Raw genomic sequence first — 12723 nt, forward strand, 5'->3', positions numbered from 1 at the left:
CGGTATATGCACATTCAGCCGTGTGCTACATGTCACTACATGGCGCAGTTTTGTTCATCGCCTGGCTCAGGAACTTTGCAACTTACAGCCACGTTAACATGGATATAGTCCGTGCCACAGCAGCCTCCAAACCATTTCGAATCTAAAACGTCATCAGCAGCGCGGGTCGGCTCGATTTGACGGACGACACCCGCACACAAAACGCACGAGGTCGCGGATGCAGCAGCGCGACGTTCTCCGACATACCGGCGAACTCTCGCGCTTGGCGGCTTATCTGCCGCGACGCCTCTCCGCCGTCACCTTGGACTAGATGGCCTGCCCACGGCGGCGGAGCGATGTCAATGTCGGCGTTGCCTAACCTCGACCGGCGCCCCGTCGAGCGCCTCCCGCCGGCCCGCATGCCGTGCCGGTCCAGCGACGAGCCCAGAGGTGACAGCTGCCCCGCCATCCGGTCTGGCCGGCTGCGGGCGGGGGCGGGGGCCGGCAGGTCGGCCAGCCGGCGGAGTAGTACCGCGGCCGGCACTCTGTGAGGATGGCGCGTCACGTCCGGAGCCCGCCCCTGCTGCTGCTGCTGCTGCTACTGCTGTCACTGACCGCACCCTATGGAGGTGAGTGCCGTCTCTGCGGCGCATTTCTAGGACACATGGTAAGCATCAGTTCTGTCAGTGGTACTGCCTCGTTCATGCTGAATTCAAACTGGGAACGTGTAATTTTATCCGTGTTACAGTGGACCGGCTTACCGCAGACCGGCAGGCACATGCATAATATACAAATAAGGTACGACACAAACATATTTTACAATGTTGTTTTGTGGCCTTTTTGTCTTACAAATACATAACAGTATGAAAACCAATGTACGGTAGCGATAGCGAAATTCCTGCGTCTTGTAAACCGTTTGGTAACTGTCGCCACCCTATATCTGGAGGTGCCAGAAGCGCTGGAGGCACGAGCGCTGAGATGTGCAAGTGCATGCGGCGTCGGTACAGCAATCGGAAGCGTGCAAGTCGGCCCCGAGACATGCTCCTTGCATTTATGACACGTTCCCCCTGACTTGGGTGATCCACACTAAAGATGTAATATTTTTATCAAGGCGGTTTGAAGCGAACCTGTTGTGGTAGCAACAGTTTAGATAATGCGTGACCGGGGCCAGGGTGGGATTTTATTTCCATCTTTACGTCTTTATGTATTGCTGACGCTTTGACAAATGCTCGGACACAAGGTCGGGGAACCACATGAGGAGTGAGGACTGAGACTGAGGAACAAGTCTCAAATTATCTGTAAAATCTGGGTTTGCGATGACATCTGAGTTCGCAAACAGCGAGGTCAGTGAGGTTTTCCTTGCACGTCTTACGTTGTTCATTGATTAGCTTAGCATAGCCAAGGTATCTAATAAACTTTCTTAATGTCATGGGCATAGCCGTTTACAATGAGGCCGTACTGCCGACGTTTTCTACATTGAATGAAAAAAACACGCACTCAGGATAGCAGAAAAGCTCGAGTCTCAAGCGGACGTTGGGATCACTGACTGCATGTGTCAGCCCCATTCAAAACGCGCTCAAGTGTGGAGGAGAAGATACTAGATGCGGGCCTTCACCACCCGGTGAGCTTTGACCAAAAGATATAGTTATGAAGTTAAAGAAATAAGTATGCACGGTATCTTTGTCCGGTCGCCCATATATGGCGTTCACGAACACGATTTCCAGACATAGCGGCCGTCAATTGGCTCTCAAATCAATGTTATGCGAGGTGCGATGGCGCAACCAGACAATGACGTATTGAGGAGCATATTCACTGAATAGGGAAATTGTGTTGTCTAGAGCAGTTTTTCTCACTTGCAAGTATACTAACAGTTATAAGTGAACTTTTCATCATTTTTGGTGCTTGATTCAATATCTTCAAGCGTGGAACTGTTCATTTCAGTCCGCGGGCTCGTAATCTGCGCTTCAAACAGCTCAAAAAGTGTCTCTAATTCGTAATAGCTGGTGCCGGCCCTCGGCAGATGCCGCCATCGTCATGATGACAGCCGCCGCGACAAGTGCAGTTTTCGCGGGCTCAGGACGCACCCTGGGGTCAACAAGAAAGGAAGAAGTATAGTACTTTTAAAAAGCGTTGAAAGCGTCATTTGGACATGAAAATAGCTAAATTCATCTCATTGTAATAGCTTGATGGTGTTACGCCGGCACTACCAAGCGCTAGCGCCAGACGTAAATGATCCAGAGGTGTCATCAGAGTATGTTTATGAAATATTCCCCAAAGGCGGGACACTCACTTTAAAGGCAATTGAAACCTGTCAACTTGTCGCCCGCATATCTCGATGCCCCGTCAGAGAGGTTTGACGGCTGTTATGATCATGCATTGTTTACGACAACAATGTCAATCACACTGGCGCGTGTGCATATTTGTGTGGGGAGCGGCACCGTTTCGGACACAGCAATGGGGGTGGCAAGGTACTTGTGAGCGGATAGCGTGTACAACATGTCAGAGCTTTGCAATTTGGCACTGCATTGCATGAGCATGACATTTTTTTCGCTCTAACATTTCACCGGCGCTCACCGGCCAAGCGAGTGGTCTTTACTAGTAGCCACAAATCAACGAATGAGCAAAATACGAATGCACGAAATTCGTTAAGCATATCAATCGCTCTGCTGTACCGGTCATACGATGCAGGGATGCAAATATTTTCATAGTGCAACAGATGGCATGGTACAATATAAAACATTATTTACGGCACGCAAAGAACAAAGGTCATCAGAGCTTCAACGTCATGGAAGTAATGGATGGACCTGCTTAGACCCGAAAACTGTATTGAATTATGTATGTGGTATTGACTTTCAAGCATTCATTATTAATACCCATATTAGTCCTACCTGTCCCGAACAGTAGACTATTACTTTGCTGCCGAGCGTACAGTGATCCGTAGCGCATACGAAACGCGACCATATGGGTCAAGCCTTACCACTTAGCAAATGCAGGAACTCCGTGGATGGGGGAACCGCGAATAATGACGCCCGAAATTCGCTCGCTTTGAACTTGTTCATCGCTGCGGGTTAGAACACAAGAGGATGAGAATCCAGAAAAGTGCATAGATGCATGAGAGGCGGCATCTGAGGCACAGGCGGGGCCACCAATGATGCATGTTGCTGGTGACAACCACGAGGTCGGAGCCTTTTTCTGTCAAAAGCCCTGTGTGTGCACCTGTAACGGACGACGTGTATGGCGCGCCCAGCATCGCGCATTGTTCCCCTCCCTCCCCCTCCCCCCCCCCCCCCTCTGTACCACCGTCGGGTTGTATGGTTATCTCAGGCGGTGAATGTAGCGATTGCTACCAAGCGGCAGCCATAAAAGGGCCGTATGGACGGAAGCCAGGCTTCAGGAGTTCCGTATGACCTCGTTTGGCTTGGAGATGCTGTTCATTCATTTTCACATTCACATTCACACATTCACATTTCACATTCATTCACACATTCTGTAGGCTCTCTCGTCTAGTACGCGACTCCGGAGAATCTTGCTGTGAGCCGGTGACGTTCCAACCAGATATTGAGGGAGTGTAACAAATCCCGTCCTGGCTGGGGGGTGTACAGGATTCACAGGAGAGGGTTCCCTTGGCGCGCCGCTCATCCCTCGCTTGCCTGCCCGCTCGCCGACAGAGAACCTCTTGCCCTTGACGTGACCTCTATAGTCACAGTGTGCGTAGGTACTCGTTGCGCCGTGCCTGCCGGAGGATGTTGACGCTGTTTCCGCGCCCTGTTGCCTCAGCTGCGACCGAATTTCTCCTCTCCGGTGAGCCCGGTCTACTGAAAACCGCCGGTCACGGTCGACAATCGTGACACTGGCGAAACCCACACCGTGTCCTGGACGGCAGACTCATCAGGGGCACGGCGAGCGTGCAGGCCGTCACCGCTGACTGCCGCGAGCAGCGCGATCTGGGACAACCGGAGCGCCGGGCCGGGGACGAACGCTGCGCGCGCGCCCAGCCGCACCACGGCCTCGGTGGTGAACGCGCGCCGGCTGGGGGAGGGTGAATTGACAGTAGTTTTCCGAAAGATGAGCACGCTATAAGAACAAGCTCAAACAGAGAAACACATACGAGCTTCCCCAGCACCTACTACGCAAGCAGAACGCTGGCATTGCTTTATTGCGTTGGTTACATTTTGTCTGCTGTTTTCACCCAGAACTAGCTGGAGTTCGAAGCAAATAAACCAAGCTCTGCGTATAGAAGATGATTTTTCGCAGTGATGTTGGAAATAGACAACTTCAGTGAATTTAAAGGAAGTGTCCCAGCTTTGGGGCAATTTTCAAAAATATACCGTGGTAAAATTTCAAGGTCATTTAGTGTAAAAAAACTGGGTAGCGCCATTGCAGTACTGTCGAGATTTGATCAAGATATAAATTACAGTTATTTTTTAGTCAAAATTACGCTGTCAACGCTATGTTACACCAATACACTTCTTCGCTTGGCAGCCCCAGACATATCATTTATGCAGCGACGAGCTCCAATTTCTCTGAAAAGGTTTCTGAGGTGAATTATGGCACGAGAACATCGAAAATGGCCTTTAATTTGCAACATTACGTGACCTTCAAGGCTAAAAGCTGGGTAAAAGGATGGAGAACTCGATATCACCAAAAAATTACCGGCCGATTTGAAAGCTGCAGACATCAAAATATTAACAAGCTAGTGGCTTGTTATTATAAAATAGTATTATATTATATTAAAATAATTATATAAAATAAAAAAGTGGCTTGTTGTTATAAAATATTAAAGGCTAGTGTCCGTCGAAAAGTCTTGACCTTTCAAGGTCACCTTTTAAAGTCAAACGCGGGCTCAAAGGAAAAGCTCATTATCGCCCAAAAACTACCGGCCGATTTTAGCTTGCAAACATTAGAATATTAACATAAGAAAGAACTAGCGCCCGTCAAAAAGTCCTAACCTCTCAAGGTGACCCTTCAAAGTCAAAGGTATGATCAAAGAACGGGGAACTCATTACCACCCAGAAATCAACGGCCGATTTTTAACTTTCAAATATAAGAATATTCAGCACAGAAAGAATTAGCGTCTTCAAAATGTACTGACCTCTCAAGATCACCCTTCAAGGTCAAACACAGACTTGGAGAACGGGAAACTTAATATCACCCAAAAATTACGGTCCGATTTTTAATTTGCAGACATCAGAATATTCACCATAGCAAAAATTAGCATTCGTCAAAACGTCCTGACCTCTCAAGGTCAACCTTCGAGGTTAATTCAGGCTCAAATGTCACCCAAAAATTACCGGCCGATTTTAAACTTACAAGCATCATAATATTCACCACAGACAAAACTGATGTCCGTCTTAAAGTCCTCACATCTCAAAGCCTCCCTTCAAGGTCAAACTCAGACTCAAAGAACGGGGAACTCAATATCACCCAAAAATTACCGGCCGATTTTAAACTTGCCCTGACCAGAATACTCACTACAGAAAGGACTAGCGTCCGTCAAAAAGCCCTGACCTCTCAAAGTGACTCTTCAAGGTCAAACGCGTGCTCAAAAGACGGAGAACTCAATGTCGCAAAAAAATTACCGACCGATTTTAAACTTGCAAGTATCAGAATACTCAACACAGAAAGAACTAGTGTCCATCAACAAGGCCTGACCTGTCAAGGTAACCTTTCAGGGTAAAACGCGGGCTTAAAGGACTATACCAGTTTGACGGACGCTGGCTCTTTCTGTGGTGAATATTCCGATGTTAACAAGATTAAAATCGGCCGATAACTTTCGGGCGATGATGAGTTTCCAGTCCTCTTGAGCCCGCGTTCGACCTTGAAGGGTCACTTTTAAGTTCAAGACTTTGTGACGCATGTAAGTTATTTCTGTGGTAAATTTTCTGACATTTGTAAGTAATTTGACCTTGAATTGTGTCAGAACTTTTGACAGACACGAGCCCTTGCGCTTGTGAATATTTTGATGCTTGCAGTTTTCAAATTGGCTGGTATTTTTCTAGTGATATCGGACTCCCCGTCCATTGACCCAGCTTTTGACCTTGAAGGTCACATGATGCTGCAAAATAAAGGTCATTTTCGATGTTCTTGTGCCATAATTCACCTCGAGACCTTTTTCAGAGAAATCGGAACTCGTCGCTGAAAAATCGATGAATAAATCACTAACTTAACGGACATGCCCCAGAGTGTTTTCCGAATTCCGAAATTCGGCAGTTGCGACGGCCGTCGTTATAACTGCATGACGACGGCAGGATATGCTGAGGGCTGTTGTCAGTTGTTACGGGTCAGAGGTACTGCTCTCAACTGTTTAAACCGGTGAAATGCGGGTCTACAGGCTTAAAAGTGACACCTCCACTGGTATGAATACCGTCAGTACAACCGATCGCTTGTGATTGACACAGCGGGTGCCAGGGGCCAGTCACCGAGAAGCGCATTGGTCGAAGTTTGAACCACTTGCGTAACTACAGAGCATGCGATGCTTCCTTACCCAAGACCAATGTGCGCTTCGAAAATAGCAATTGTGCTAAACGTCATAGAAGACAAATCATAGACACACCATAACGTTTCGTTGAGTTCTCAGGTTAATAGCCTCATGTTTGCATGACTTGTCCCCTGAAAAGTGTTTCCTGCTTTTGTCGCATTCTTACACAATCGTTTTGACAAATTAGTGTGTTACAAACATTATAGAATAAGCACGTTGGAAAAAGAAAGCAATTTAAATGCATCGCTTTCACAGTGGTGAGCAGTGAGTCCAGTGAGGTTCCTCCGGAATGAGCGGCTACTCTAATTTGACATTCTGAGCAATGCAGACGGATTGCAAGAAACCCGGTATTATCAATCAAATCGGACACGTCAGATGCAACAGTAAGAAAGAAACACAAAAAGGTGGCATGCACCCTTTAAGCGTTTCGATACGGACAAATCATAATGCTATCGAAAACCATGTTGTTATTTGCCTGATGGAATTATCCTCCTCACTTCTATGTCATTAAGATGCCATTCGCTCCTGACACGTTGACAATGATTGAGTGGCTTGAACAGGCCGACCCTAGATTGAGCGCGCCAAGGCACGCCCTGATTACCACAGGTAACGGGCGCCACCATTTCGCACAAGATGAGCTGGCATCGCGGTCTGCGCTGTGACCACACCCTGCACCATCCCCAAATCGTGACATCGCGGTCTGCGCTGTGACCACACCCTGCACCATCCCCAAATCGTGACATCGCGGTCTGCGCTGTGACCACACCCTGCACCATCCCCAAATCGTGACATCGCGGTCTGCGCTGTGACCACACCCTGCACCATCCCCAAATCGTGACATCGCGGTCTGCGCTGTGACCACACCCTGCACCATCCCCCAATCGTGACATCGCGGTCTGCGCTGTGACCACACCCTGCACCATCCCCCAAATCGTGACATCGCGGTCTGCGCTGTGACCACAACCCTGGCACCATCCCCCAATCGTGACATCGCGGTCTGCGCTGTGACCACACCCTGCACCATCCCCCAAATCGTGACATCGCGGTCTGCGCTGTGACCACACCCTGCACCATCCCCCAATCGTGACATCGCGGTCTGCGCTGTGACCACACCCTGCACCATCCCCCAATCGTGAACAGAATCCAGTGATGTATACGGAAACCTGTGGAACAGGAAATGTTTGCAGGCTGTGGTTTTACCGACTGTGGTTACCGGTGCTGTGGTTTTACCGACGTGCGACCTGTTCAAACTTGCAGCGCTTTCCGGCAGAACTGCAGAGTAGCACCGAGTCCGTCCCGGGGGCTCAGCCGGTTAGAGCGCCCACCTTCCGATCCGCCCACCCACGGCAGGGTGGGTTTGCGTCGCTTTAGGACGCTTGCCCTTAACAGGTATGGCCTGCGGCCGGTGGCAGCGGTTGCGGGAAGGGTCAGTTGACGTCAGAGGGCAGGACGGACCATGCCGAGCATTGCGGCACGTTAACCTTTCGCCAATAAATTCTGCCGTTGCTTGGAATTGCGCGATCCGATGGTGGGGGCTAGGGCTCACACAAGCACTGCTTAGTGTGAGCGCTCATCCCAGAAATCCATCCACTCCAGGGGTTAGAATCAAATTTATGAGAAAAAATGTACCGGAGCAAGCCAACGGCCTCGAATCTTTCGCTGAACAATTCACGGCAACGGTTCTGAAGCCGCGTCCTGAAATGGCAACAGCCGACCAAAGCATGCGCTCTTAGCAACTCACTATCGTCACGTGCAAGCCGGACCTGGTCCTTTTCATTCAGCAGTGTGGGTTCCTTCTACCGTCGACGCCTGGCATCCACGCGGGCTCTCCTTTCCGGTCGGGCGGCGGTGTGGAGCTGAGCTCTCGACCCCCCCCCCTCCCCTCTCTCCCTCTCCGGCCCGGCGCCGCGGATGCGGGCTGTTGTCGGTCTCGCCGCGGAGCGCGTGTCGAGCTGCTGACGCTTCACGCGGGCGCCGCCGTTTTTCCGCGTGGGTAAGCTGTGGGACTGACTGCGCTAATCCCCTTACGAGACGGGTGTGTGTGCGGGAGGGAGGATAAGCGGGCCGCTCGGGAGCACAGCCCACCTCTAGCGGATTCCAAACAAACTATGCCCGGGGCCGTCACGTGACGGTTGTGCCTCTGGGAGACTGCTTGCTACGGGCTGTGTGGGTGAGATAGAGAAAACCGACGTGGAGACTGAACGCTTGAGCCGCTCCGTTGCGCGAAATTTCAGCGCGGCGACGGGGAAACCGCGTCAGATTTTGCGCCCAGTGAACTCGTAAATGGCTGAAACGCGTCATTGTTAACCTTGAACGGATAAAAGGCGGACTTTGGTAACCTTGAATGTGTTGTGAAAGCTTCTGTTCGTCCACAATACGATGCAAGCCCATATGTATACAAGGAAGGTTGCGACACTGCCAGCCTTAGCAAGTAGCGTAACGTTCCATTGTCAAGCTGACGGTATCACAGGCGGTCAGAGAACAAACTCCCACCCGAGCTCGCGGGTGACCACAATCCCAATCACGACGCGACTGGAAGACGTACTGCTTGTTGACACTGTGTGGTGTGGTGGCCGCGATCTCACTGGTGTTTTCCGGTCTGCTCGGACGACAGGCATACTCGGACAGGCCGTGAGCTCGTGCGATGACTACTGGCTAACTCCCACTGGCCGCCAGGACCGATATCGGACCAGAGCGATGGTCAGTGACGAGCCGCTGGTTTGTTCCAACAATGAACCCCACAACAGACCTAAGTGGCTCCCTTGTTTCCAGGTGTGGTCAGAGCCCAGAGCCCGCCACTGATTAGTGACCAGTCTCCCTTGTTTCCAGGTCTGATCGGAGCCCAGGGCCCGCCGCTGAGTTCGGACCAGTCTTCGTTATTTTCAGGCCTGGTCACAGTCCAGAGCCCGCCGCTGAGTAGTGACCGGTCTCCCTTGTTTCCAGGTCTGATCGGAGCCCAGAGCCCGCCGCTGAGTTGGGATCAGTCTTCATTGTTTTCAGGCCTGGTCACAGTCCAGAGCCCGCCGCTGAGCAGTCATCAGTCTTCCTTGTTTCCAGGTGTGGTCGGAGCCCAGAGTCCAGAGCGGGCTTGCGTGGTGAGCGGCGCGGAGCGCGCCTGCCGGGATATCTCCGCCGCCTGCTCGGCGCTGAACTGCGGCACCAGCCGCGTCTGCGCGGTAGCCCTGAGCGGCGCTCTCGTCTGCCTGCCGGCCAGCGCGCGCGACTTCAAGAACTGCGGACCGGAACGCCTGCGGCTGACCCAGCCCTGCCCGGCCGACTCCGGGATCATGGGCTTCGGACAGGGCTGTACCTTCTGCCGCGGCGGCAACCCGTTCTCGCCGGGCCCGGCTCCCCCCGGCGGCGTCCAGCCCGCCCCGCCAGACCTGCTGAAGGTCTCGCCGCAGCCGCCGAGTCCGCCGCTCCTGTCACGACGGGCGTGCGTGGTCCGGCACGTGGGCAACGGCGAGTTCAAGAACGAGTGCGTCGATATTGCGGCCCGGTGCAGCCGGAAGGGTTGCCCGTCGGACACGGTGTGCGGCCTCGACCTGGACGAGCGGATTCAGTGCTTCCCACGGTCTGTGAAAGACTTTGAGAACTGCGGCTCGGAGGTCTTCCGACTGTCACAGCCGTGCCCCGCGGACGCGGGGATCAAGGGCTTCGGAATGGGCTGTAATTACTGTGTAGGAGGCAACCCGTTCTCGTCAGGTCCGCAACCTCCCTCCGTCCCGCCTCTCGTGAGACAGGCAGCGGAAGGGCCAGGGACCGGGCCGCGGCCCCCCAGTCCCCCCACATTTGGAGCTGCCAACAGGGCGTGCGTGGTGCGTCACATCCGTAACGGCGAGTTCAAGAAGGCATGCGTTGACATTTCCACCCGATGCGAAGAAAGGAAATGTCCGCGAGGCACCGTTTGTGGGCTCGACTTGGACGAACAGGTCGGATGTTTTCCAGAGTCTGTGAAAGAGTTTGAGAACTGCCGGTCAGAATCATTCCGACTCTCCCAGCCCTGCCCCGCGGACGCCGGGATTAAGGCCTTTGGCATGGGTTGCACATTCTGTGTGGGCGGCAACCCGTTTTTTCCCGGTCCCGTAGCCCCCTCTCCGCCCAGTGGCCGACCTAACGGGAGGCAGCTGACCGGTGAATTGAATACGTCTGGATCTAGCCCACTGCAGGCAGGCACCGCTTGTGTGGTGGTTTACGACCGCGACTGGCAGCGGAGGGAAAGGTGCATTGACATTTCGGAACAATGCAGTCAGAAAGCCTGTCCGCAAGGCAGCGTGTGTGGACTCGACCTGGATGAGCAGATCCAGTGTTTCCCGGCGTCGGTGAAGGAGTTTGAGAACTGCGGACCGGAGTCGCTAAGGCTTTTGCAACCGTGTCCGGCGGATGCTGGAGTGCGAGGCTTCGGCATGGGCTGCACCTTCTGCAGGGGCGCCAACCCGTTCGAGCCAGCGGGCCCGCCCCCGCCCGAGCCGGGTCTCCCCACTCCCACTCCTCTGCCACCCACCGGCGAGCGGTCTGGACGGGCGTGCCTGGCGACGCCGACGGTCACCGAGTGCCGCGACATCTCGTCCGAGTGCCTCGAGCGGGGCTGCCGGGCCGGCTCCGTCTGCGCGCTGGGGCTGGACGGCACGCTGCGGTGCCTGCCGCCGTCGGCCACAGAGTTCCAAAACTGCGGGTCCGAGTCGCTACGCCTCTCGCAACCATGCCCGGCCGACGCGGGAATCCGGGCCTTCGGCATGGGCTGCACCTACTGCGTCGGCGGCAACCCGTTCGCCGCGCCGACGGCGTCGCAGCCGCCGCCGCCGCTGGGCGAGCGCCCTCTAGCCTGCGTGAGTCGCATCACCGGCGCGGGTGAGATGCGCCGCGGCTGCCTGGACATCACCGAGCTGTGCCGACGGCGCGGCTGCCCGGCCGACCGCACGTGCGCGCTCGACGTCGACGAGCAGCCGGGCTGCTTCGCCGCCAGCCAGCTGACCGTGCGCAACTGCGGCTCGGCACGCGAGCGCATGGCGCGGCCGTGCCCGGCCGACACCGAGGTGTTGGCGTTCGGCGCCGGCTGCACCTTTTGTCGGGGCGCGGACGTGCCGCCGCCGCCCCCGGCGTCGGTTGCCGCCGCCCCCGTCCGCGCTTGCATCGTCACCGGCGCGCTGCGTCGCTGCGACGACATATCGGCACAGTGCGAGCGACTGGCCTGCGCGGCCGGCAAGCTCTGCGCGCTGGCGCCGAGCGGCGCAGCGCGCTGCTTCGAGTCGGAGCGCCTGGCTGACGCCAACTGCGCCTCGGAGCGGCGCCGGCTGGACCAGCCGTGCCGGTCGGGCGCGCGCGCGATCGCCTTCGGTCCCGGCTGCACCTACTGCGGCCGGCCGTGAGCTGGCGCCGACGCCCGGGCAGCGGCGGATTTGGCAACCGGCTGCCTTTTACGGTGCAGCGCAGTTCTGGAAGACAGGACTGACTTGCTATTCGGCGGAGGCGTACGGGACGGGCTTCTGACGCTCGGTGTGTGTTTCTGACAGGCCCGTAGCCGCAACAAACTACCACGGGGTGTCTCAGCGTCTCAACAAAAAGCGGACGTTTGGTGTGAGCAGTGCCCTTCCTTAAACTTTTTTGACAAGAACATTTTACCCGTGCACAATTTGCTGTAGACAGCCCAAGAAAAGATTATATTCGTAAAACCCGATTCCGGTTGCAACGGTTGCAAGTACAACGGTTGCACGAAAGGCTAGGGATGCACCCCACATCCCAGAGGTTGCACGAGCACCCAATGCCACCGTCTGGCTACGAATCTGGTTTCTGAGCTTCTCAATTTGACACGACGCGGCGAGCTTTCTGCCGGCCAAGACTTTACATTGACTTCTAATGGGATTGACACAGGGCGGGGCGGGACGAGGTTCACGCGGGACATGACTGGGCACGGGGCGGAGCACAGCTATCACGGGGAGCACCATACTGAGCCGTGACAGGGATGATGCCGCGTCACCGCCCGGCCGTGGGGAGGTGATGTTCCTGACTTTGGATAATAAATGCTGCTGATGGCCTGACAGGCGCGCGCGCGCGGCGGAGCGTTGCCGCTGGCAAGGAAGACGGCGGGTGTGCCGCTGGCATGTTCGGGCAAGCCGGGCGGAGAGAACGCCGATCAACGTACCGGCTAACAGTGTTGGATAGGGCACGTTTGTATTCAACACTCGTAAGATGTGGCTGCATGGCTAGCGCACACGTGCTCAGCACGACATGCGGCGACAACAATTTAACATTATTGAAAACATCGT

General features: G+C 54.5%; 1 protein-coding gene across 1 annotated transcript; it reads left to right on the forward strand.

Annotated features, from left to right (window-relative positions):
- The first annotated feature begins 460 nt into the window (after positions 1–460).
- LOC119107307 (uncharacterized) lies at positions 461–11909 on the forward strand. Its single transcript, XM_037230731.1, has 3 exons — positions 461–608; positions 9515–11474; positions 11849–11909. Exons 1-3 carry the CDS (start codon positions 533–535, stop codon positions 11907–11909), a joined length of 2097 nt encoding a protein of 698 aa, XP_037086626.1. The 5' UTR covers positions 461–532.
- The last annotated feature ends 814 nt before the right edge of the window (positions 11910–12723 follow it).

Source organism: Pollicipes pollicipes, unplaced genomic scaffold (assembly GCF_011947565.3).
Source record: "Pollicipes pollicipes isolate AB1234 unplaced genomic scaffold, Ppol_2.1 Scaffold_6686;HRSCAF=7923_pilon_pilon_pilon, whole genome shotgun sequence".
Classification (NCBI taxonomy): domain Eukaryota; kingdom Metazoa; phylum Arthropoda; class Thecostraca; order Pollicipedomorpha; family Pollicipedidae; genus Pollicipes; species Pollicipes pollicipes.

Excerpts from the sequence above, each read along its gene's own strand:
- LOC119107307 (XM_037230731.1), top strand. The coding sequence starts at position 533 with ATGGCGCGTCACGTCCGGAGCCCGCCCCTGCTGCTGCTGCTGCTGCTA. Across the intron at positions 609-9,514 it reads ACTGACCGCACCCTATGGAG|GTGTGGTCGGAGCCCAGAGT; the intron begins GTGAGTGCCGTC and ends CCTTGTTTCCAG. Across the intron at positions 11,475-11,848 it reads CGCGAGCGCATGGCGCGGCC|CGGCGGATTTGGCAACCGGC; the intron begins GTGCCCGGCCGA and ends ACGCCCGGGCAG.